This window comes from Pantherophis guttatus, chromosome 14, assembly GCF_059756535.1.
Source record: "Pantherophis guttatus breed Tessera chromosome 14, ASM5975653v1, whole genome shotgun sequence".
In the NCBI taxonomy this organism is placed as follows: domain Eukaryota; kingdom Metazoa; phylum Chordata; class Lepidosauria; order Squamata; family Colubridae; genus Pantherophis; species Pantherophis guttatus.
This window is the reverse complement of record NC_142076.1, coordinates 22,733,126-22,752,307: the sequence shown is the minus strand read 5'-3', so window position 1 is coordinate 22,752,307 and position 19,182 is coordinate 22,733,126. Positions and strand designations below refer to the sequence as shown.

General features: G+C 59.3%; 2 protein-coding genes and 1 non-coding gene across 3 annotated transcripts; all 3 read right to left on the bottom strand.

Annotated features, from left to right (window-relative positions):
• Window positions 1-1,728: 1,728 nt before the first annotated feature.
• Window positions 1,729-1,800, bottom strand: TRNAT-CGU (transfer RNA threonine (anticodon CGU)). The gene has a single exon. It is a non-coding gene; the product is annotated as a tRNA-Thr (tRNA).
• Window positions 1,801-2,162: 362 nt separating this feature from the next.
• Window positions 2,163-7,929, bottom strand: LOC117679474 (uncharacterized). The gene is made up of 4 exons (XM_034441431.2): window positions 7,488-7,929; window positions 6,336-6,387; window positions 5,862-5,907; window positions 2,163-5,498 (listed from the first exon to the last, which is right to left on the bottom strand). The coding sequence occupies exons 1-4, from the start codon at window positions 7,839-7,841 to the stop codon at window positions 2,165-2,167; spliced, it is 3,786 nt and encodes a 1,261-aa protein (XP_034297322.2). The 5' UTR covers window positions 7,842-7,929; the 3' UTR covers window positions 2,163-2,164.
• Window positions 7,930-8,163: 234 nt separating this feature from the next.
• CLCN7 (Cl-/H+ antiporter 7) lies at window positions 8,164-18,923 on the bottom strand. Its single transcript, XM_034441432.3, has 25 exons — window positions 18,300-18,923; window positions 17,028-17,099; window positions 16,871-16,942; window positions 16,643-16,708; window positions 15,966-16,098; window positions 15,618-15,727; window positions 15,460-15,540; window positions 15,132-15,194; window positions 14,738-14,821; window positions 14,506-14,599; window positions 14,280-14,344; window positions 14,069-14,185; window positions 13,716-13,770; window positions 13,303-13,363; window positions 13,065-13,203; window positions 12,714-12,807; window positions 12,307-12,476; window positions 12,051-12,102; window positions 11,623-11,750; window positions 11,154-11,239; window positions 10,816-10,948; window positions 10,357-10,416; window positions 9,374-9,550; window positions 9,031-9,111; window positions 8,164-8,914 (listed from the first exon to the last, which is right to left on the bottom strand). Exons 1-25 carry the CDS (start codon window positions 18,501-18,503, stop codon window positions 8,828-8,830), a joined length of 2,484 nt encoding a protein of 827 aa, XP_034297323.2. The 5' UTR covers window positions 18,504-18,923; the 3' UTR covers window positions 8,164-8,827.
• Between the last annotated feature and the right edge of the window lie 259 nt (window positions 18,924-19,182).

Sequence of the window (19,182 nt, the reverse complement as noted above, 5' to 3'; positions counted from 1 at the left end):
AGAAGGAGCACTGGGGGCACCGGCCTGCTCCCCCACCCCCCAGCTGACTTTCCACCTAAGGGAAGGGTCAGCCCTGTGCAGATGATGCACGCGTGAGCTCTCCAGCCCCCCATGACATGCAGACATGCCTCACCCGGAAGGTTGTGCCCCTTCTGATGCCCCTTCAGAACTCTCCCCACCCCCCAGGGGGCTCAGTCCCTGTTTCTGCTGCAACTCGCAAAGGCCAGTTTGCTGGTCTTGCCAGCCCCTCGCCCATTTCCCTAGGCCAGTCTCCACTTTGGTCCTAACCTGAGCAGTTGAGCCCCCTCCCCGTCTGCATAGAAGCAGGATGACAGGGAGGGGCTGGGCTGCCCCTCCCCCACTTCCTTCAGCCTCTTCCCTGCACTGCCCAGCAAATGGAGGACGTTTTCTCCAGCGGCCCCTTTAAGGATTCCTGGTCCACGTCCCTCTCCAGGTGGCCACGGAGAACAGTAAAGGTCCCCCCCCTCCCGGTCCCAGTGCCCCGGTTGTCCTGTGCAGGAGCAGAGGAGGCCGCCTTCCACCAGCGCCCGAGAGCAAAAGGTGAGCCCAGAAGCGGGACTTTGTGGGCCAGTTGGGTACCAGGCAAGCTCATCTCGCCCCCAAAACCCCGACTCTGGATTCACAGCCTCCCACGGGGACTCCGACAACAAGTCCCAGAGCCCCCACCCCCCACCCCCACCCGCAAGCCCCGGCCTTCCCCGGTAGGAGCGCCCAAGCGATATCAGCGCCGGTTCCTCCCAGCTGGAAGCTCACCGGCTCCTCCCGCCTGGGGCCGCCCTTCGGACCCACAGCCGAGGGTGGTGAGGGGGGGGCGCAATCTCTCGGTCATTTCTCTCTTTTTCCACCAGGGACCAGGAGGAAGGGCAACGGGGCTTCCACGAGACTAAGTGAAACGTCCTGAGCAGCAGAGCTCAAGGCGGGGGGCGGGGGGGGGGCAACGTAGCCTCTCGGGCGTTTGGACTGCAACTCCCAGAATTCCCAGGCTGGGAGGGGGCGGGGCGCGCCAGGGCTGAGAAGCCTCGCTGAAGAGCCCCCCCTCCCTCCAGTCCGAGCAGCGCCTCCGCCGAGTTTCCCCCCGCCAGCGCAACTCCCGGCCACAAGAGCAGCCTCAGCACGGGACCCTCCGACGGCGAGCCCAGCCCAGGCGCGGGTCCCTCGGGCGGCCACTTGCGGGACGGGGGCTCCCTCGCGGGGCACTTACCCCTGCTCCGCTCGGACGGCGCCCCTCGGCCGCGGGGCAGCGCCTGTCTGGCTGGGGTGTGGCCGCGGGGAGGCTGGCCGGGAAACTCCCCCTCCTGGAAAGGAGGCCTGTTCCTCCGCCCGTGGGGCAACGACGCGGCCGCGTGGATCCACAGACTGGGGATGGCTGTGGGATGGAGATACAGGCGGTCGCCCGTCCACTTTCCCGCGTGGGATATGCACCGACTTCCCGATGTCTGGAAGTGCGCGGGGGGGGGGCGAAGCACCCCAAGAAGAGGGCATCGGGTGCCCCCTGACACGCGTGGACAGAAGGGAAGGCTCTGGGGTCCTCCTTGAGGTTGCACAAGAAATAAGTTCCCTTCATCCTGGAAGCCCGCGCAGCGAAGAAAGTTCCGTGTTCGCCTGCACGTGGGAACTGCCCCCGCCGCCGGACCGCCCTAAAAATGAGCCCCTCCCATTCCTCCTGTCGCCCCCGCTGGGGTAGCCAAGGGGTAGCTGGAACTCGCGAGGCACGGACGGGGTTCGAACCCGTGATCTTCGGTTTACGAGACCGACGCCTTACCACTTGGCCACCGCGCCTGCGTTGAACGGGGCGCTTTGCTCCTATCTAGGCTGGCGGCGCTCCCGAGAACCTCGCGCGGACGTCCAGGCCCCGCCTGCGCGAGACGCTCCGCCCCGAAGAGGGCTCCGAAGTAAGGGCAGGCCGGGCGTCGCGATGGCGCGCTGCGCAAACGCACGAAAAGGGGGGGGTAGGGTTAGGGTTGTCTTCGTGCGCATGCGTTCCCGCCCCGTGGCCCCGGAGTCGACCGGTTTTTCCCGTCTCTCGTGGCCGCCCGGGAAGCGGCCTCGCTCGGCGGAGCCCGCGGGAAGTCCCGGGACCCCATTCCGGCCGACGAGGCCAGGCCGCCGCCGCGCGGCCGGAAGACACCTCCGGACTCGGCTGTCAAGCAAACGGTTTAATGACCCCCGGCGCGGCCTCCCCGGGGCGGCCCTGCCCAGCGCCCCGCCGCCGTCTGGCCGGGCGCCGCGGGCCGCCTCTCCGGGGCTCCCCGTGCCGGCGCTCGGGGCGGGCCACCTGCGGCACCCGGCCGCCGCTCATGTCCAGGATGCGCTGCGGCAGCGCCCAGCACACCGTCCTCCCGGCGGCCCCGCGGCTCTCCGGGACCGGGCAGGCGTAGCAGAAGGGTCGGGCCGGCGGCGGCCCCCGGCGCTTCCCCGCGCCCGTCTCCACGCGGAGGCTCAGCCCGGCCCTCTGCCGCGGGCGCAGCGCCGCCTCCAGCCGCTTGTGCAGGCGCAGGTGGAGCTTCTCCCGGGTGAGGTGCAGCCGCAGGAAGAGGCTGGCTCGCGTGGCGGTCGCGTCCCGCTGGCTGCCCGCCGCCTGCAGGCCCACGGAGAGGGACAGGGCGTCTCCGCGTGGTGCTCTTTCCCTGCCCTTCCGGCCTTCCTTGAGCCCCGCCGCTCCTTTCCCGTCCGCCTGGGCTCCGGCTTTGCTTTCGCGGGCGGGGAATCTCTGGGCGCTCCCGGCTCCTTCGGCTGCGGCTCTTCCGGCCTCGGCTGCCGGCTGCGGGAGAGGAGAGCAACGCATCGTTCCTTCCAGCTCTGCCGGTCGGTGCTCCTCCTTCGCTCCCTTCTCCGCGGACGGGGGGAGAGCCCGGTAATGCAACGTCCCTTCCAGCTCCGCCTGGGCGTCCCGGTCTTTTTTGCTTCTAGCCCCGGCTCCGGTGGAGGCGTATCGCAGCCTTCCTTCCAGGTCTGCCGGTCGGTCCGCATCTCTTTGGCTTCCTGTTGTTGCTCCTTTCTCGGGGGTCTCCGAGGGAGCCCTGTAACGCATTGTCCCCTCCAGCTCTCCCCAGTCGTCCCCATCTCTCTTGCTTGCTCCCCTCTCAGCGGCCGGTACGGGGAGAGCCCTGTAATGCATGGTTCCTTCCAGCTCCGCCTGCTGATTCTCACCCCTTTTGCTTCCAGTCCCTGCTCTGGTGGGCGTGTGGTGCATTGTCCCCTCCAGCTCTCCCTGTTCGTCCCCATCTCTTTTGCTCGCCCGCTTCTCAGGGGAGGGTGGGACAGCCCTGTAAGGCTCTGCCTGTTCGTCTGCCTCTTTTTTCCTTCCTGCCCCTGCTCCCTTCTGGAAGGTTGGTGGGAGACCCCTGTAAGGCTCTCCCTGCTGGTCCCCATCTTTCTTGCTTCCTGCCTCTTTTCCTTCTGCCTTCTCTCCTTCCTTAAGGGGAGCTGGGAGACCTGTAGGTCGGTCTTGTAGCTCCTCCTGCAAGTTTGCAGCTTTCAGAGTCCTGATTTTGCCATCCGTCATTTTCTCCCCCGGTGCTTCTTGCCTGGTGCTGGGACTGTCTTTACCAGCTGCTCCCTGGCTCTTAGGACAAGGCATGGCAAGAGATGCTTTCTTAGGCTGGATCCTGTCACCTGGTGCTTCCGTTTCCTGGATGGGGACATTTCTAAGAGGCATGGCCAGTGACCGGGGTGGGGGTCCTTCAGCCTTTTTGGAGGGAGCGCTGGGAGCCAAGCAGCTCTGCTTAAAGAGGTCTGTAAACTGCACATCCCGAGGCTCTTCTGCAGGAGCCAGGGGGACAATACGGGGGCCCTGGGGCTTTGGTGGCTTTGGAATCAGGAGAATTTGCTTTGATTCAGGGCCCCTGGAGGTCGAGGCCCCCTTCCGAGGAATCTTCAGTACCAGTATGGGAACGGGGGGCTTCTGAGGAACTCCCTTCTCTGGGCTGCTGGAACACTGGGTTGCCTTTGAAAGGCCCGGGATGGTCTTTTCCGTGGGTTTTGAATGCAGCGTTTCGATTCCCCAGGTGAAGACCATGTACTTGTGGCTGATATTGAAGTCAATGATGCAAAGCGCCTCTTTGGCCACAAAGGTCAATGAGAGGTGTTTGGGCCTTGAGATTTTGTTGCCAAAACGGATCAGCTTCGGCAGAGGCTTTACAGAAAGGATACTGAAGGTGCGGAGGGAGTCCTCGACCATTTCAGGGAAGGCTCCCTTCTGAATTTCCACCATTTTCACTGTTAAATGGAAAAGCAGCTTCTGGAGTTTTTCTGGCTCCACTGAGAAAAGGACCTCATTTCTTTGGCTTCTCTGGAAATCTCTTGGTTTAAGGCCTAGCTTCTCCTCAGGAGCAGGGAAGGCCACTTTTCTGATTTCTTCTGGGTTTGCTTTGTGAAAAATATGGTACTCTTTGGCTCTTGGAGGCTCCTGAAAAGATTTCATGTAGACGGCCATGGCATTTCTAGGGAGGAGGGGAGGGTGCGCTGGAGCTTCAGCGTCGCTCGGGATTAGTAAAACATTTTGCATTGTTTTTTTAAGATCCCCACGGAAGGATTTTTTTTTCACAGATTGAAACAGGTTCACAGAGTTGATGACCACAGTGGGAACGCCACACCGTCTCTGAACCATTTTCTTCTTGATGTGAAATTCCAAGAAGTTTCTACTTTTCTCATCCATTCCTTTTAGAACAGTTGGGACTTCCTCTGAGTCGGGAGGCAAGGCACTCACAGGGTCTGTAGTAACCTTCAACGGCTCTTCCTCTTTTTCAGAGGAAGGTTTTGGGGCGGATTTCTCTGTTGTTTTAGCAAGTTCCCCTTTTTGCTCCTTCACCCTGAGGTCAAGACACTGGATGGCCATTTGATCCAGCAAGGGGAGAGGTGAAGGTTTTTCTGCCGCTTCCTCTTTATCCTGGATCCTCAACCTGGGAAGAGAGCCGGGGGCTGTGGGTGCTGGCAGGGGTCCCATGCGGATTTCGAGAGATTTCTCCACCAAAATGACATGATCCTCCTTTTCAAAAGTGGAGCTCTGGACAATGTTTATTTGTGCAAAAGACGTCTGCGGGACTCCCTTAATTTCAGGATGACTCTCCGGAAGCAACGGTGCACCTTTTATTTCAGGAAGTCTTTCTGGGAATAAAGGGATAAACGATGGCCCACGTTGTTTTTTTTTCTTCAGAAAATAAAGGTCTTCTGATTCCGAGGAAAAAGAATCGGAGCTGCTGGCTTCGGAAGCGTCCGAGGAATCATGCATTCTCTGGGAAGCATCTGTAGCCACACGGCAGCACAAGTTCAAGTGTTTTAGGAGCGGCAAGCAGGAGGAGGAGCCGGAGGAGGAGCTGGAGGAGGAGGAGGAGTGCTTTGGCAGAATCATGGTGGCCCTTAATAAAGGAGGTAGACAGGGGAGGTACTTTTGGTATAAATTCTCATCTTGACACAAGCTTCGTGGAGTTTGGTATGGCTCGTAAGGATGTCTGTGCACCTGACAAGGCAGCTCATAACTGTAGAAATAAAGAAAAAAGCAGAATTGTCTTACACTGCTAGACGAGAAAAAAGTGTTTCCACTTCCAGATGACTCCATTTATAAAAAAAATAATCACTGTATTTCTCCAATGTGCCCATTCCTACCCTGTTGGGAAATCTTCCACCTTAGACAATTCTTCAGACCTTAACTTATCTGAAGAACTGTCGTGACTGTTTTATGATGCCCAGAGAGGTGAACCTGCCTGGCCAGCCCCACTGAGCCTTCCCCAGCAACACAAGGAGCCCAGCCCCAGCCAGCTCCTCACAGCTCCCCCACAGGGGACTGAGAGGACAGAAAGTGCATTTGCAGAGAACCTCCTAGAAAAACAGATTTCACCTACCTTTCAAAATCAGATGTTAGTTGCCTCCCACAAATGCAGCTAGAATCTATAACAGAAAAAAGGATATATTTGGAATTTATTTTTAATCAACTTATAGAAAGTATTTTTAAAACATCCACCAAGCTGCCTTGACTATCTTGTTATAGAAAAGAAAAACCTGCCAGACGATCTTTGGACGATGGAGAAAGAAGAGAACTGATGCTGCCTTTAGAAAGTCTTAAACCTGAGTTATACAACTGCAGGAATACGAGATTTGGCAAAAGGCTTGCTAGGTCAGCAAAATGGGGAGCTCTGATGGAGCTGGGAAAGACCAGGGCAGGTCCCGAGTGGAACCTCATGAGGGGTGGGAAGGAGTCCTGTGTGCCACCGGCTCCCATTCACAGCGCAAACAGCCACCATCCCTGGTGAACCTCGACGTAATGCCACTGGGGCCCAGCTCTACTCCAGGGAAAGATGAAGTTGGAATAAACATACGTTTTGCTTGTGTGGCTGGAAAGTCCGTCTCTTCTTCGCACGCTGCTTCAGGCTGTAATGGGGGGGGGGGAAATGTTACTGGGTTTCAAATTTTCTCATGGTGAAACTGCATTCTGGCTTCCCAAAGGCAAGAGATGAAAATTGCAGCAAAACTTAAAAATGTGTGAGTTGGCCCCTTCCGGTTTGGGAGTACCATTGGTAGCTCTCCTGCTTCAGCATGAGGGTAGAAGACCCTCTGAGGCTCATGGGCTTCTGGCCAGCTGCATTAGCATGGCACCAGATGCCCAGGTTCCTTCTGCTGCCCATCTGGCGGCTCTGGGGAGGGCTTGGCTGAGTTGGTGCCTACTCTCAGGAGGTCTCCCTACAATTGTCTCTTTGGGGACATCATGACCTGCCAGGCCTCCTCTGGGCAAAGGGGTGTGGGGAGTTGATACTGGCTTCCAATTTCCTTCCCCATGTAACACGCCTTCTGAATGAAGATGGTTTATATGGTTTGGATTTATTATCAAATGTTGTAGTTTTATTGTAAACCATGCTGACTTGTCCTTATATGGCAGTCCATCATTTCAGAAAAAACAGGATGCTTTGGGTCAACTAGGCCGCATCTAGGCCAGTGACCTGCCTCTGGATAAACCCCTCTCTTTGAAATACAGCCAGTCTCAGATAGATCCACAGAAAATTAAGGACAACGTGGCTCAGTGTCACCTGTTTTAATACCACCCTTCCAATATTTGAAGGGCACATTCTGTACCACTGAAAGATGACCTTCCATGTTCAGAGGCAGCCTACCCTGTTGGCTTCTTGCCAGGAAGCTGGATATGGGGGGTGTCTGACCTGGTCCCACATTCTCAGCTCCACTCAACACTCATGTCCCCCCCTTCCAAAGCTCACACACACAAGTGAGAGTTTGTAGTTATGGTGGCTGATTTCCCTGCTTCCTTTTTAGTTTTCGGGACCATTTGCAAACCCAGGTTCTCCATCTGCAACTGCAGGGTGGCCTTCCGTGCCATGTTCAGACTGGGCTAAGCTCCCGCAGAAAAGCATTGGAGAAAATTAGGGGTGCTTTTGCTCAGCCAAGCCCTGTGCTGCTGTGGATGTGCAAGCTGCCCAGGACTGCATCAGAGAACGCAATACGCAAAGCCATCTCTTTACCAAGGGAGGAGGGCTGGGCTGCGCCGCATGACTCTCCGTTGCGACGGGCCGCCTGAGCTGGGCTTGCCACCTGGCCAGGCAGGAGGAGGTCCAGATTTCAAAGCCCAGCCAGAGCAGCAGCAGGACCGCTCCGGCCAGGGGGAACCCCCAGGTCGTCTCTGGGATCCAGCAGAAGCCTTGCGAACACAACATGTGTTGGAACTGGGACAGCAGGTCTCCCTCCGGGCAGGAGCCAACGGGGCCATTTTTTCCATCTGCTTCCCGAGCAGTCCGGCTCCGGAGGGGGGGTCCCCCGCTGAGGTCCTTCTGCAGCACCAGGGAACCAAGCACCAAGGCTGCATAGCCAGACCTCATGGCCCATCCAGCAAGCTGCGTCCTCTTTCCATCTCTTCACCTGTGGGGTGGCCAGTGCCCCAGTCAGGAGGCAGAGGCCCAGGCTCCTGTCTGATGGGTCACAATAGGTCCCCTGTGGGTGTGGTTGCTAAGAGACCTGGCTTTGGTGTTGGGAGCCTGCTGCTTGGCCGGAGGGAACAGATGGAGCTTCACACATCCTTCCTGCCTCCAACTTCCTCACCAGACGCCATTTTGTTCTGGCTCCCTTTCTCTCGTGCCCCAACCCCTCTTCACTCCATGGGTGGCACAGCCAGGGCAATAAGAAAAACCAAGAGCAGAGGGAGAAAAACCTAATTCATTTTTATTTCAGCACAAAAAAGGACTTTTGAGGTACAGTTGCACATGCTGTAGAAGACAGCAAAGCTTTGAGGCTTCACAGGGCAGAAAAAAAGATAAAATGAAAGCCTCAGGAAAAGGGCTGCTGGTCGGCCCAACAGACAAAGCCCCCCCCCTCCAACCGAATGCTCTCTGGACATCTTGGGGGGCCAGCAGTGGACACGGGGGGGGGGAAACAAGGCTGGCCTCGCTTGGTCCCTTTCAACCACAGAGAAGCTGGAAAAGAGCAAGTCTCAGGTGACACACCTCACTCCCCAGGCCCCCTCCTTGCTGGAGGGAAGGGAGAAGGGAAGCAGACAGGCTCTGGGCCTGTTTAGTTCCTGCCGGAGGAGGGGATTGGAAGGCACAGTCGGTGAGTGATGGGCTAAGGAAAGCCTGGCAAGAACTCATGAATGCGTGAAAGACACACAAAAGACACACCAAGTCCAGGTTGCAGCAGGTCTGCCTGCCGTCGCCACTCTCTGGGCCCCCCAGCTCTCTCTACACCCCCCCACCCCGCGCAGAGCAGTGCGGAGGGCCATGGGGAGGCGGGCGCAGCCAGGGGTGCAGTTTGGGGCCTCTGTGCTGGAGGGCTCCAGCGCACCACTCGAGTCCTGAGCAGCCCAGCAAAGTCACGTCTTGGCCAAGAGCATCTCCTCGATGCCCTTCTTCCCCAGCCGATAGCGGGCCAAGTCCTTCCGCGTGACCAGCCCCACCACCTGCAAGGCAAGAGGGGCGCATATGCTCAGGCTGGGCAAGCAGCCCCCCCCATCAGCTGGAGGAGCCGCTCCCTGCAAGAGAACCCCTACTCTTCCCACCCCCGAAGGACCACTACCTGGTTCTGATTGTCCACGACCACCAGGTGGCGCAAGCCCAGGGCTCGGAAGAGCTTGAAAACCCTCGGGAGGGAGGCCTCCTGCAATGGGAACCCAGGCCGGTCAGGCGGAGGGAGCCAAGGCATGGAGGAGGACTGCGCCCCCTCTGGCTGGCGGGCTGGGTCCATCCACCCAACCCTTCCCCTCCAGCAGCCACCCAGAAGCAGACCTCCTCCCTTGAGCCTGCTGCCCCTGCAGCTAGATGGGCCAGCTTGGGCCCAGAAGTGAGATGCCCCTCCAGCTGCCACGCCTGGCCATCGCCTTCCACTAGGGAAGCCCCCAATGCCCTCCGGGCCCCTTTACCTGTGGCACAGTGTAGGGCGAGGGGTTCATGAACTCGGTCAGGTCCATCATGCACTCGCGCTCGTCCTGGGAGACGTGGATGGACTGGATGGGGGGGAAGCGAGGGTAGGCGTCCCGGAAGTCTTTCAGCTTCAGCCGCCGCTGCCGCAGAGACAGGCTGGCCCGCTCCACAAAGACCTGCAAGGAGATGGGAAGCATCCTGGGGGCCACCCCACTTGGCCCAGGCCACAGGACGCCGACCAGCTCCCCTCCTAATAATGGCCTGGAGGTCCCCCGAAAGCCTGGCTCGGGTGGCTGGTCGGGCAGCCTGTTCCCTGTCCCAGCATGCATGCTTCCCAAGTGTTGTGGTCCGCCAGCAGCCTGTGGAGCTGGCAGCTGAGTTGGACAGCAATGAGGCTGAGGAAGAACATGAGCCAGTCCTGGAGGCTGGGGAAGGCCCGGACGAGGACTCTGCGTCGGAGGCAGAGATGGGGCCAGGACCATTGGGGAGTGAGGCGCAGTCTTTGGAGCCTCCAGGGGCTGACAGTAGAGAGGCAGAGGAATAGGAGGAGCCTGTTCCTAGTGCACATACGAGAAGAGCTGCCAGAAGGCAGGCGCAGCTAAAGCAGAGAGGACGACTCAGGAGTAGGGCCAAGAGATAGTTGGCCCCTCCCATAAGGGTTAAAAGACCTGCAACTGCTCTTGACTTCTTGTCAGCGTCTTCTGTTCCTGAACTGTTGCCAAGAAAAGCCTTTGGCAGTTTGCCTAATTATCCCAAGGTCAGAGATAAACTGAAGAATGGTGTTTTGAGGACTTTGCTTTCATTTAATTTGGAATAAGCTGAGAATGAGTTAATTCTCAGCTGTTTTAATAAAATCTGTTTTTTGGAACTGTTTTGCATTTAATATTAACTACGTGGGCCTGGGTCACAACACCAAGCCCCGTTGGCTCCCACGGCACCCATCGGCCAGACCCCCTGCTCCCCCGACCCAGCGCACACCTACCTTGTGCTTCAGGAGCACAATCAGCTGAGAGCGCAGGATCAGGCCCCGCAGGCCCATCGTCTGCAATGAGAGAGGCTTTCCTGGGTCACTGCAGAAATTGGGGTTGTTCCCACTCCAACAATGGGGAGGTCCGGAGAGAAGAGAGGCTCATCCTGGCTCAACCCTCAGCAGATGCTGGGCACCATCTGGCACTGAGGGCTCTGCTGCTCCATGGTTCCTCCTACAACCCCCTCTTCCCCCCCCCCCCCGCACTCTTTTATGCCAAATGCTGCTTTCGGTTAAAACGTCTGAGAAGGCCCTTTGGAGACAAATCTCCAAATCTGGGAGGAAAAGAGACTTAAACCGTCCTGCCAGCAGCAAGCCCTGCCTGTCACAACAGCAGCAGCTCCCTGGGGTTCCAGCCAGGCCCCCAATCCTCTGCCTAACTGGGGTGCCAGCCCATGCCGGCCACTTTCCCACCTGGTTGCTGCCAGGGCTGCTCTCGACTACGGGGAAGCCATTGTGATTGGAAGCCGCGTCGCTGAGGATATCCACGACGGTCCCCACTTTCTCGCTCTGCCGCAGGCAGGTGACCGGGGTGCTCATCACCTGGCTGGAGGGAGGGGAGCCCAGACTCAGCCCAAGGGCAACCGTTGGGATGCAAGAGGGCAAGGTTCCCACCAGGAACCCGGGGGAGAGGCCCTTGCCCATCAGGGAGGCGGGAGGGGTCCTCCCTCCCCCACTGGCCTCTTCCAGCGCCCCTTCCCTACTCTATCAGACCTGGAGGGAGCCCAGCAGGTGCCAGCTGGTCAACTTACGTGGCTGTGAACGAGTGCGAAGTGACCGGTGCCTCCCAGTGCAAGAAGGGGACGCTCTGGAGCTGGATGTGCATATCATACAAGCCCTGTAATTGGGGCGGGGGGGGAAAAGGGGGGTGAAAATGGGTGAGAGAAACCCTGAGCCCACAAAGGGGGATGGGTCGGGGTCCACAAACAGGGGGAGCCCCCGGGTGTTCCTGGCAGACGCTCCCCAAACTTTCCGGGATAATTCTTTCTGCAGGAGGGGGAGCACACAGGGTGCGATGACAGTCCTGCCAGACAGACGCTGGGAAGTCTGGGCTGGCAGTCGGGAGGGGAAACTGAGTCACAGAAGATCCCATCTGGCCTGAGTCATGCCAAGGTGGTCTTGAGGGTGGTGCTCTCCCAGCCGCCATGGGCAGTCCTCAGGATAAAATGCTGCTGGGTCTCTTGACCTCCCGCCGGAGCCCTTCGGGGGGCAGCCCCTCACCTCCGCAAAGAAGTCCCCCACAATCTTGGACGTCATCAGGACCAGCATGATGGGGAACCCGTAGGTGACGTTGCCCGTGGCCTCCATCATGATCACAGTCAAACTCAGCGTCATCCTCACGATCCCCCCTGGAACAAGAGCCCATGCTGGCACCACTTCCTCCTCCTCCAGGAAGAGGCCCTGCTGCCTCGTCAGGCACGATTGTCATTTTGCCCACCAGGAGCCCAAACAGCCAGGAAGGCGCCGCCTTGTCCAGAGCCATTTTCCCACCCAGATTGAGCCCTGGCTCTGCTCCTCCCGAAGGTACCAACCTCCCCCCCGCCCCCGCCCCCACCAATGCACAATAGAACTGGACTCTGCTGAAGACCAGCCAGCCCCCCCTCCCCCCGTGGAGGCCTTGGAAAGGGGCTCAGCTCTTCCATACTCACCCAGCTGTGCTGCAGCTCCCATCAGGGCATACTTCCCTGGATCGGCCCTGATCTGGAAGCCAGAGAAAAAGCAGGCAGTGGGGCAGATGGGATCCCACGAGCCCCCATAGTGCGGGGGAGGGGACTGACCTCAGGATCAGCACAAAGCAGCCCAGACCCACATCCTGGGCTCCAGATGGCCCCTGCAAGGGAACTCGCTGAGCCCCAGACCCTCCGCATTCTCCCGGGTCTGTGGGGAAAGGAGCCCCAGGCTTACCAAACCATTGGGAATGTAGGACAAGGAAATTCCGAAGAGGCGGCCCCAGGCAGCGCCGATCAGCAGGGAAGGGATGAAGACGCCCGCGGACACGGTCAGCCCGTAGGTCCAGCAGGCCAAGAAGAAATACACCAGGGTGAACAAGCCCAAGGTCATGGGGTCGTAGGTGCCTGGGGGAGGGAGAGCAGAAGACCCTTCAGACCAAGAGAAGGGGGGGGTGAGCTGGGCCACGGTAAAACCCTGATGGCTGGTCAGTTGCAGAAGACTAAGAAGGCCACGCCAAGCAGCCACCGTGGCTGATAAATTGTGGCTCAAGGCATCACTGCAGCCAGCAGAGGCAGCTCCTTGTGCCATAGTTAAGCCCTGCTGAGCCCAACCACATCTGTGTGGCAGCAGAGGCAGCTGACCTGGAGGGTCGTGGAAGAGGCGGACCACACTCTTCTCAGGGGTGTTGAAGAAGGCAGCGGCCATTGAGTTGTACTGCCCATCAGGGCAAAAGAGCTGGCGAAAAGGAAACGGGGAGGAAGAGGAGAAGCTTGTTACTGTCGTAACGGGGAAAAGCAGAAGCATCGTATTCTGGTGGAGCCTCAGAACCGAAGGGGATGCATGGAACCCGTGGCCACACTTCCCTCCCACCCATCCCCTTGTGTTTAAAACTCCCATCCTGCTTGCTGTTTGCCCTCTGGTTGACCCCCAAGCCTGGGCCCTTCAGCAACAGGCCTCAACTCCTTCCGGCTCAACCCCCCCCCATCCTCTACCTGCAGCGGGTAGGCCATGCTGTTGTCCTGGAGAGGCTGGCAGTCTGTAGAACTGTAGATGAGGACAAACGCAATCGCTGCCGTCACGGCCCCCACCAGCACGGCCTCAATCACCTGCAGGCACGGGCGGTGGATGTACCTGGGGAACGGAGGGACAAAGCGCAGGTCAGCCGGGGGCTGGATGGAACAGGGCCGCCGAGAGGACAGACTCGGGGGCTGAGCCCCGCCAGGATCTCACCTGATCCGGAACATTGTCAGCCAATAGTTCAGAGCATTGAACATGGCGCCAAGGATCCCCCCTGCAGCAGGAGGGAGACAGAGGCGGGTCAGTAAAGGGGCACTGCAAGGGCTCTGGCGCCCTGCCTCTGCAGAATCTGGGGATCCCAGGGTCCCCTCATCCCAGCTGAATCCACATCACGTCTGCGGGGCTCAGCAATGCAGATCAGCCACGCAGACTCAGGGAGGACGGCAGGAGAGGGGAGACTGCAGGGGAAAGAGCAGCACTAACGGTCCACGTATTTGCTGAGGACTCCACAGGCTGTACAGGGAGGCACAGACCCATCGCCGGTGGGGCTTCTTCCCCAAGAGGCCCGCCGGTGCCCAGTGCCCAAGTGGTGGATGCAGCCACCCCCATTCTCTTGGGTTTCTTACCCAACACACCAATGAAGATGAAGATGGGGATTTCTTGGAACGTGTACCCCATTTTCTGAAACAGGGAACAGAGAGGTATGAATGCCAGGAATACTGGGGAGAGTCTGTGCTCAAGAACCCAACAGCTGCCTGGCACTGCCTCTCCCCCCCAGCATAGGCTCCTCCGTCCACCCCTCCACCCACCTGAGGGGCAGCAGCAACAGCCCGGCCTTTGCCAATGAAGCTCAAGGGCTCCGCCGCTCACTCTGTTTTGCAAACACACCACCAACCCACTGCCCCGGCATCTCTTTCCCCAAAACCAAGGGAGACCAGGCAGCTCCAGCTGGGTGGGAATGACTGGATGGGGGCCCTACCTCGGAATCAAACCTGCCGAAGTTGATGAGGCCGGGGCTGGAGAGGTCCAGGGGATTGCCCTTGTAGACGCTGAGAATGGAGTTGAGGGTGAAGGTGGAGATCATGGAGGCGAAGAACTGCAGGGGGAAAGAGGAGAGGAGACGGGCAGCAGCAAGACCCTTGGGGGGGCTGGACCACTGGGCGCAGCCCCCTCCCCTCCCCAGCACTTACAATCCGCCAGGTCAGGAACTGGTTCCAAAAGGAAGCGCCTTCTTCCAAGCTGAAGAGGACCCCACCTGTGGAGGAGGGGAGGGGGCACGGGTGAGCAGCCACCCATTCCCCAGGGCAGGAGCCCTGTGGCCCTCACCCTGCCCAGCTCTGCTCTTCCTAGGCATCCGGAGAGGGACCCCATCTTTGCCAAAGAGAGGCTCAGGGAGGGAGAAGGAAGGGGCTTTACCAACAGGGGCCCCAAAGGCAGCCGAGACGCCAGCAGCAGCTCCGGCCGAGACAAAATCCCGCTTCTCCGTATCCCTCCGGAAATACTCAAAGATCTGCAGGCCAACAAAATAAGGAGTTTGTGTGCAAGTAGGACACGCCTTTCCTCTCCTGCCGGATGAAACTCCCAAGCGCCCCCCTCCCCCAAAGGCCAGATCCCACCCAGATCTTGGGGGGGGCGCAAAGCTACTGACCCTGAAGTCCCTCTTCAAGGAAGTTGAGCGCCCTTGAGAAATGCCAGCTGCAATGACAGCCCCCGAGTGGATCATCGGCCCTTCCTGGAAGCAGAGGGCAGAGGGGTCAAAGAGGCTTTCGGACAAGGGGGTGGACCCTGGGCAGGGGAAGTGTCTCTCTCCAGTTGGGAATGCCCATCCTCTCTTGCTGCTCCACCCAAATCAGCAGCCTGGCATCCATCACGCTCCTCTTAGCCAATTCCCCCGTCCCGCGTGGGGCTGTCTGGCCCGAAGGAAGGCATCAGTTCATCCAGTGCCACACTTGAGTTGTTGGAGGGAGGAGGCGGCAGGAAGACTGTTTCCCAGAACCCCCTGGTATCAAATCAGTAGGGCAGCTCCTCCCCTCCTCCTTTACCTTCCCCACTGCCAGGCCTCCAACCACGGAGAAGATCACGCCACAGACTTTAACCATCAGGGTCTGCAACGAGAGCACACAGGAGGCCACAAGTCAGTGGGGGTGCCAGACTCCACAATAATCTCCCTGGTCCCCAAAGACCCCAACCCTTGTCAGAAGCATTTCTGCACCCCAAAAGGGACGCTCCTCCCTGACTCGCTGCTGCTTGGCTGCCGAAGCCCCCAAGTCAGAAGGAACGCCACGCGACAACCCTCCCTCATCAAAGCAGAGTCAGTCGGTGTGCGCCCTTACGAAGAACCACAACGCAACACAACCGCACGCCCCTGACCTTCAGCCGAACCACGTGGGGGATCTTGACTCCATTCAGGTAGCACTTGATCTGAGGAATTCCGCTGCCGGCGGCCACGGGCTGCAAAGGCAAAGCACTCGGTCATGGCGGCCCAACTGCCGCTACGGAGGACGTACGCAAGCCAAGCCAAGCCTCACCTCCAGAAATGCGACAATGATGGAACCGGCCATCACAAAGCCTGCGTTCACAGTGGCCCAGAGGAGCAGAGAGAAGGAGAGGCGTCCCGTCTCTGTGAATTTGTCAATATCTGGGCAAAAAAAAGCTTAGGAAAACCACCCGGATGCTGATTAGGCTCCTCCTATCGGGATGACTTGGTTTTTACTTTGGCATCCACTTTTACAGACCTGGGGGGAGGGGCGGAGGGGGAGGGGAGGGGAACATCCCAGAAGAGGATGCCAATACCGGGCAGAGCTGAATTCCCCCCCAGAATCCCTTGGATGGCCAGGCTAGAAACCCCACCACCGCCCTGCGCCCCTGAAGGATACTGCCCTTCACCAGCTTGTACTTGAGCCCTGCTAAGGTCTCGACCGTGATGTCAATGAAGCAGGCGACCAAGCCGGTCAGGATGCCGATCATGGCACAGATGAACCAGCGCTGAATTTCCACTGTTTGGAATGCCTGTATAATGGGGGAGGTGATCAGAGCCCAGGCCGCCCCCCCCCCCGCCCTTTCTCAGTCAGGCTTTGATGCTTGCTGCGCTGTGGCCCAGAAGGCGGCATGGCAACTGGCAAAGCAAGGTTCTAAATCTGATGTTGGTCTTACCTGCAAGCCCTTAATGTGGGCAAACCAAGGTCACCCTCCTTGTTCTATGCGGGGGGGCTCCCCACCTCACACACTTTCAAGGCTTGGCCCAGCCCTCTGCACCCTCCCTCATTCCTGGCAGAGCTGATGAGAACTGGGGGCCCAGCATTCAAAGCTACATTTGGTTGCCAGAAGCCCCTTTTCAGGCTCAGCCACAGGAGCAGCTGAGAACAACACAACATTAGGAAGCCAGGGAGAACCGCCCCCACTCCCAAAGGGAAAGAGCACCTGGGAGCTGTGGCTGCAGCAGGGAGAGGGTCCACTGCTTTCCCCTTGAGGTTCTTCAGATGCACAAAGGGTTTGCCCCAGAGAGGAGAGGTCCAAGAGCACCAGCTGGGATGCCCAGGAGAGACGGACTCACCGTGTGGTTAATTCTCTTCTCCTCTTCCAAGAAGAGCTGGTTCTCACAGTTGTCATAGTCCAAGCTCTGCAGGGGGCCAAAAGACGGAGACCCCTTCAGGGGAAGCGGGCACCCCCACCCAGCTGCACAGTGCCAGCTTTGCCTCCGGCTCACTGGAAGAAGGGCTCCCTTTCCACAGTGATCCCAACCCCAAACCAGGCCCTTCCCAGGATGAACAGGGCAACTCACTTCGTACTTGAGGGAGAGAAGCTTGTTGTTGTGTGGAATCTCGCTGGGGAGGGACCGAGGGGCTTCGGTTTCCTGCGAGGAGCCAGAATTCAATCAAGACCCCTGGACTTAGCCCCATGCTGCTGCCCCCACACCTCCCACCAGGAGGCTTGCTCACCGTGCTCTCGTGGTCCCCAAGATCCACATTGCTCAGGCGCCCAAATCGTGAGGAAGATGAAGAAGGGCTCAGCTGCAGAAACAAAAAACATCTGTCTTGCTTGAGCTCCCCAGTTCTTTTGGGGGCTGGAAGGATTCAGAGCAAACACGCTTTATCCCTGGGAAGCCCAACAGCTCTGCAGGCAGCGGGGCCCTTTCATCAACAGCACGTGGCTGCATGAACAATGATTAAATTTCCGTTTCCAGCTCTGAGCGTGTGACGTTCCAGCAGGGAATGAAAAGCCTCATTCTGCTGCGCTGGGGGAGGAGGGAGGAACACAAGAGGAAGGAAGAGCAGAAAAGTCACGGGGGGGGGGGGAATGGATTCACAAAGCCACCACAGGCCCGTTGCCTGTGCCCAATCAGGCAGCGCTTGGGCGCATCGGGATCCCAGCTGTTCCTGGGGAGCATTTGTGCCACTCTCTTGGATGAGGAGGAGGGGCCCCAAGAGGTGGCTGGCAGAGACAGCCCTTTGCCCATCAACTTTGTGGCAATCCGTGGGCAGTTTCCAACAAGTGGCCTGCTTTGGCTGTGACTGAAAGATGCAGCAGAGGCAGATTTAAATGTTTCGAATTTAGAGCAATATTTTAGGCAACAGAGAGACTGTTTCCTGTAAACTGTTGTGTGTTAGTAGTGTCAACATGTTGAAAAATAGCCAAAATAGCAGGACGGCTGTCAGAAACTGTCCACCGATTGCCACAAAGCTGATGGGCAAAGGGTTGTCTGTGCCAGCCGCCACTTGGGGTCCCTCCAGAAACAAACCCCTCATCCAAGAGAGTGGCACAAAAGATCCCCGTGAACAAGGTCCCCAAGCGCTGTCTGATTGGGCCCAGGCAAGAGGCCTGGGAGGGATTCCAGGAGCACCGCTGGATCGCCAACGGGCATCAAAACAGGACCTTAGCAGTCTGCCCCGGGCCGCCGCCCCCGGAGCCTGTTCAGCGCCACTGTCTCGCGCCTTCACCTTCCAGGCGCACCAGCCGCTTTCCCTCTCCTGGAGCCCAGAGCTCAGAGCAAGAGGCCCAAGAGTGCCCGGCCACCCGCTTTGGATGCCAGGGCTTGGAGGCCGGCTGCAGCTGTGGGCAAGAGGCTAGTCCTCGCTGAGCCCCAAGGACCGCGGGCCCAGGGCTGCGCCTTTTCCTGTAGGGGTAGGGAAGGCACTCTGCGCTTGCTCAGATTCCCTCAGCCGTCCGCGCACCGGGCTTCTCCGCGTCCACGGGGGCTCCGCCAGCCTCACCTGCCCGCCCGTGCCGTTCAGCAGCGGCGTAGTCTCGCCCCGGCCCTCGGCCTCTCCCTCCCGGCCAGACCACGACACCCGGGTCGCCACGTTCGCCATCGCCGCTCCGCAGGCCGGCCGACTCGAGAGCGAGCGAGCGGCGGTCATGTGACCTGCCGCAGCTGGCGAGACACGTGATCCGCCGCCTCGCCCGCCCCGGAGCATCACGGGGGATGGAGTCCTGGTGCCGCCCGCCTCCGCCGTGCCTTGCCTCGCGCCCCGGCGCCGTTCCCAGCACGTCGGGATGCTCGTTCCTCGGGGGGCGCCCAGCGACCCGCAGCCGGTTCCGAGCCAGCGCCCGGCCAGGCCGCCACCCGGGCCGCCCCTCCGACGGCTGGCAGCTGGCGAGGCGCCGTCCCTGCAGGGGAGACCGGGGCCGGGCGCGGGCGGACTCAGGGGCAGGCGCCGCTTGCTCACCGCCACGCCGGACCGGGCTTTCCCAGGCTGGGGGCCCGGAGGAGCCGCCTCCCCTCCCCTTCCCCCCAGGAGGCCACGGGTGTCCCGGACTCCTCGCCGCAGCTTTTGCCAGGGAGGGGAGGAGACCGCCCGGGTTCCCTCGTGCGCGCCCGCTCGCCCGGTGCCGCCCTCAACGGACGGGGAGATGCCCCTTCCGCGGTGGTGGTTTTTGACGGGAAAACGAGATATGGGGCGTTGCGGGGAATGGACCTTTTGGAAGGAGCGGCTCTTTCAGGGCTGGCCCCTCGGACGGAGCTGGCAGAGTGATCCCTGTTCTCCAGCATTCAACCTGCCTTTTTTTCATTTAAAAAAAGGAGAGAAATTCAAATTTTTAAACGCCATCACAATGAATATTTTTTACTTATCTGATAGAAAGAGTGGAATGTCC

What these genes read in the sequence shown, in the direction of transcription:
- CLCN7 (XM_034441432.3), bottom strand. Translation starts at nt 18,503, where the DNA reads ATGCTCCGGGGCGGGCGAGGCGGCGGATCACGTGTCTCGCCAGCTGCG. An exon ending in TGCCTTTGGGGCCCCTGTTG is followed by an intron (nt 14,345 to 14,505) that starts GTAAAGCCCCTT and finishes CCTCCTCCACAG; the next exon opens with GTGGGGTCCTCTTCAGCTTG. An exon ending in TGGGGGACTTCTTTGCGGAG is followed by an intron (nt 11,240 to 11,622) that starts GTGAGGGGCTGC and finishes CCCCAATTACAG; the next exon opens with GGCTTGTATGATATGCACAT.
- LOC117679474 (XM_034441431.2), bottom strand. Translation starts at nt 7,841, where the DNA reads ATGAGGTCTGGCTATGCAGCCTTGGTGCTTGGTTCCCTGGTGCTGCAG. An exon ending in TCCAGCCACACAAGCAAAAC is followed by an intron (nt 5,908 to 6,335) that starts GTATGTTTATTC and finishes TTTCTGTTATAG; the next exon opens with ATTCTAGCTGCATTTGTGGG. An exon ending in CTAACATCTGATTTTGAAAG is followed by an intron (nt 5,499 to 5,861) that starts GTAGGTGAAATC and finishes TTATTTCTACAG; the next exon opens with TTATGAGCTGCCTTGTCAGG.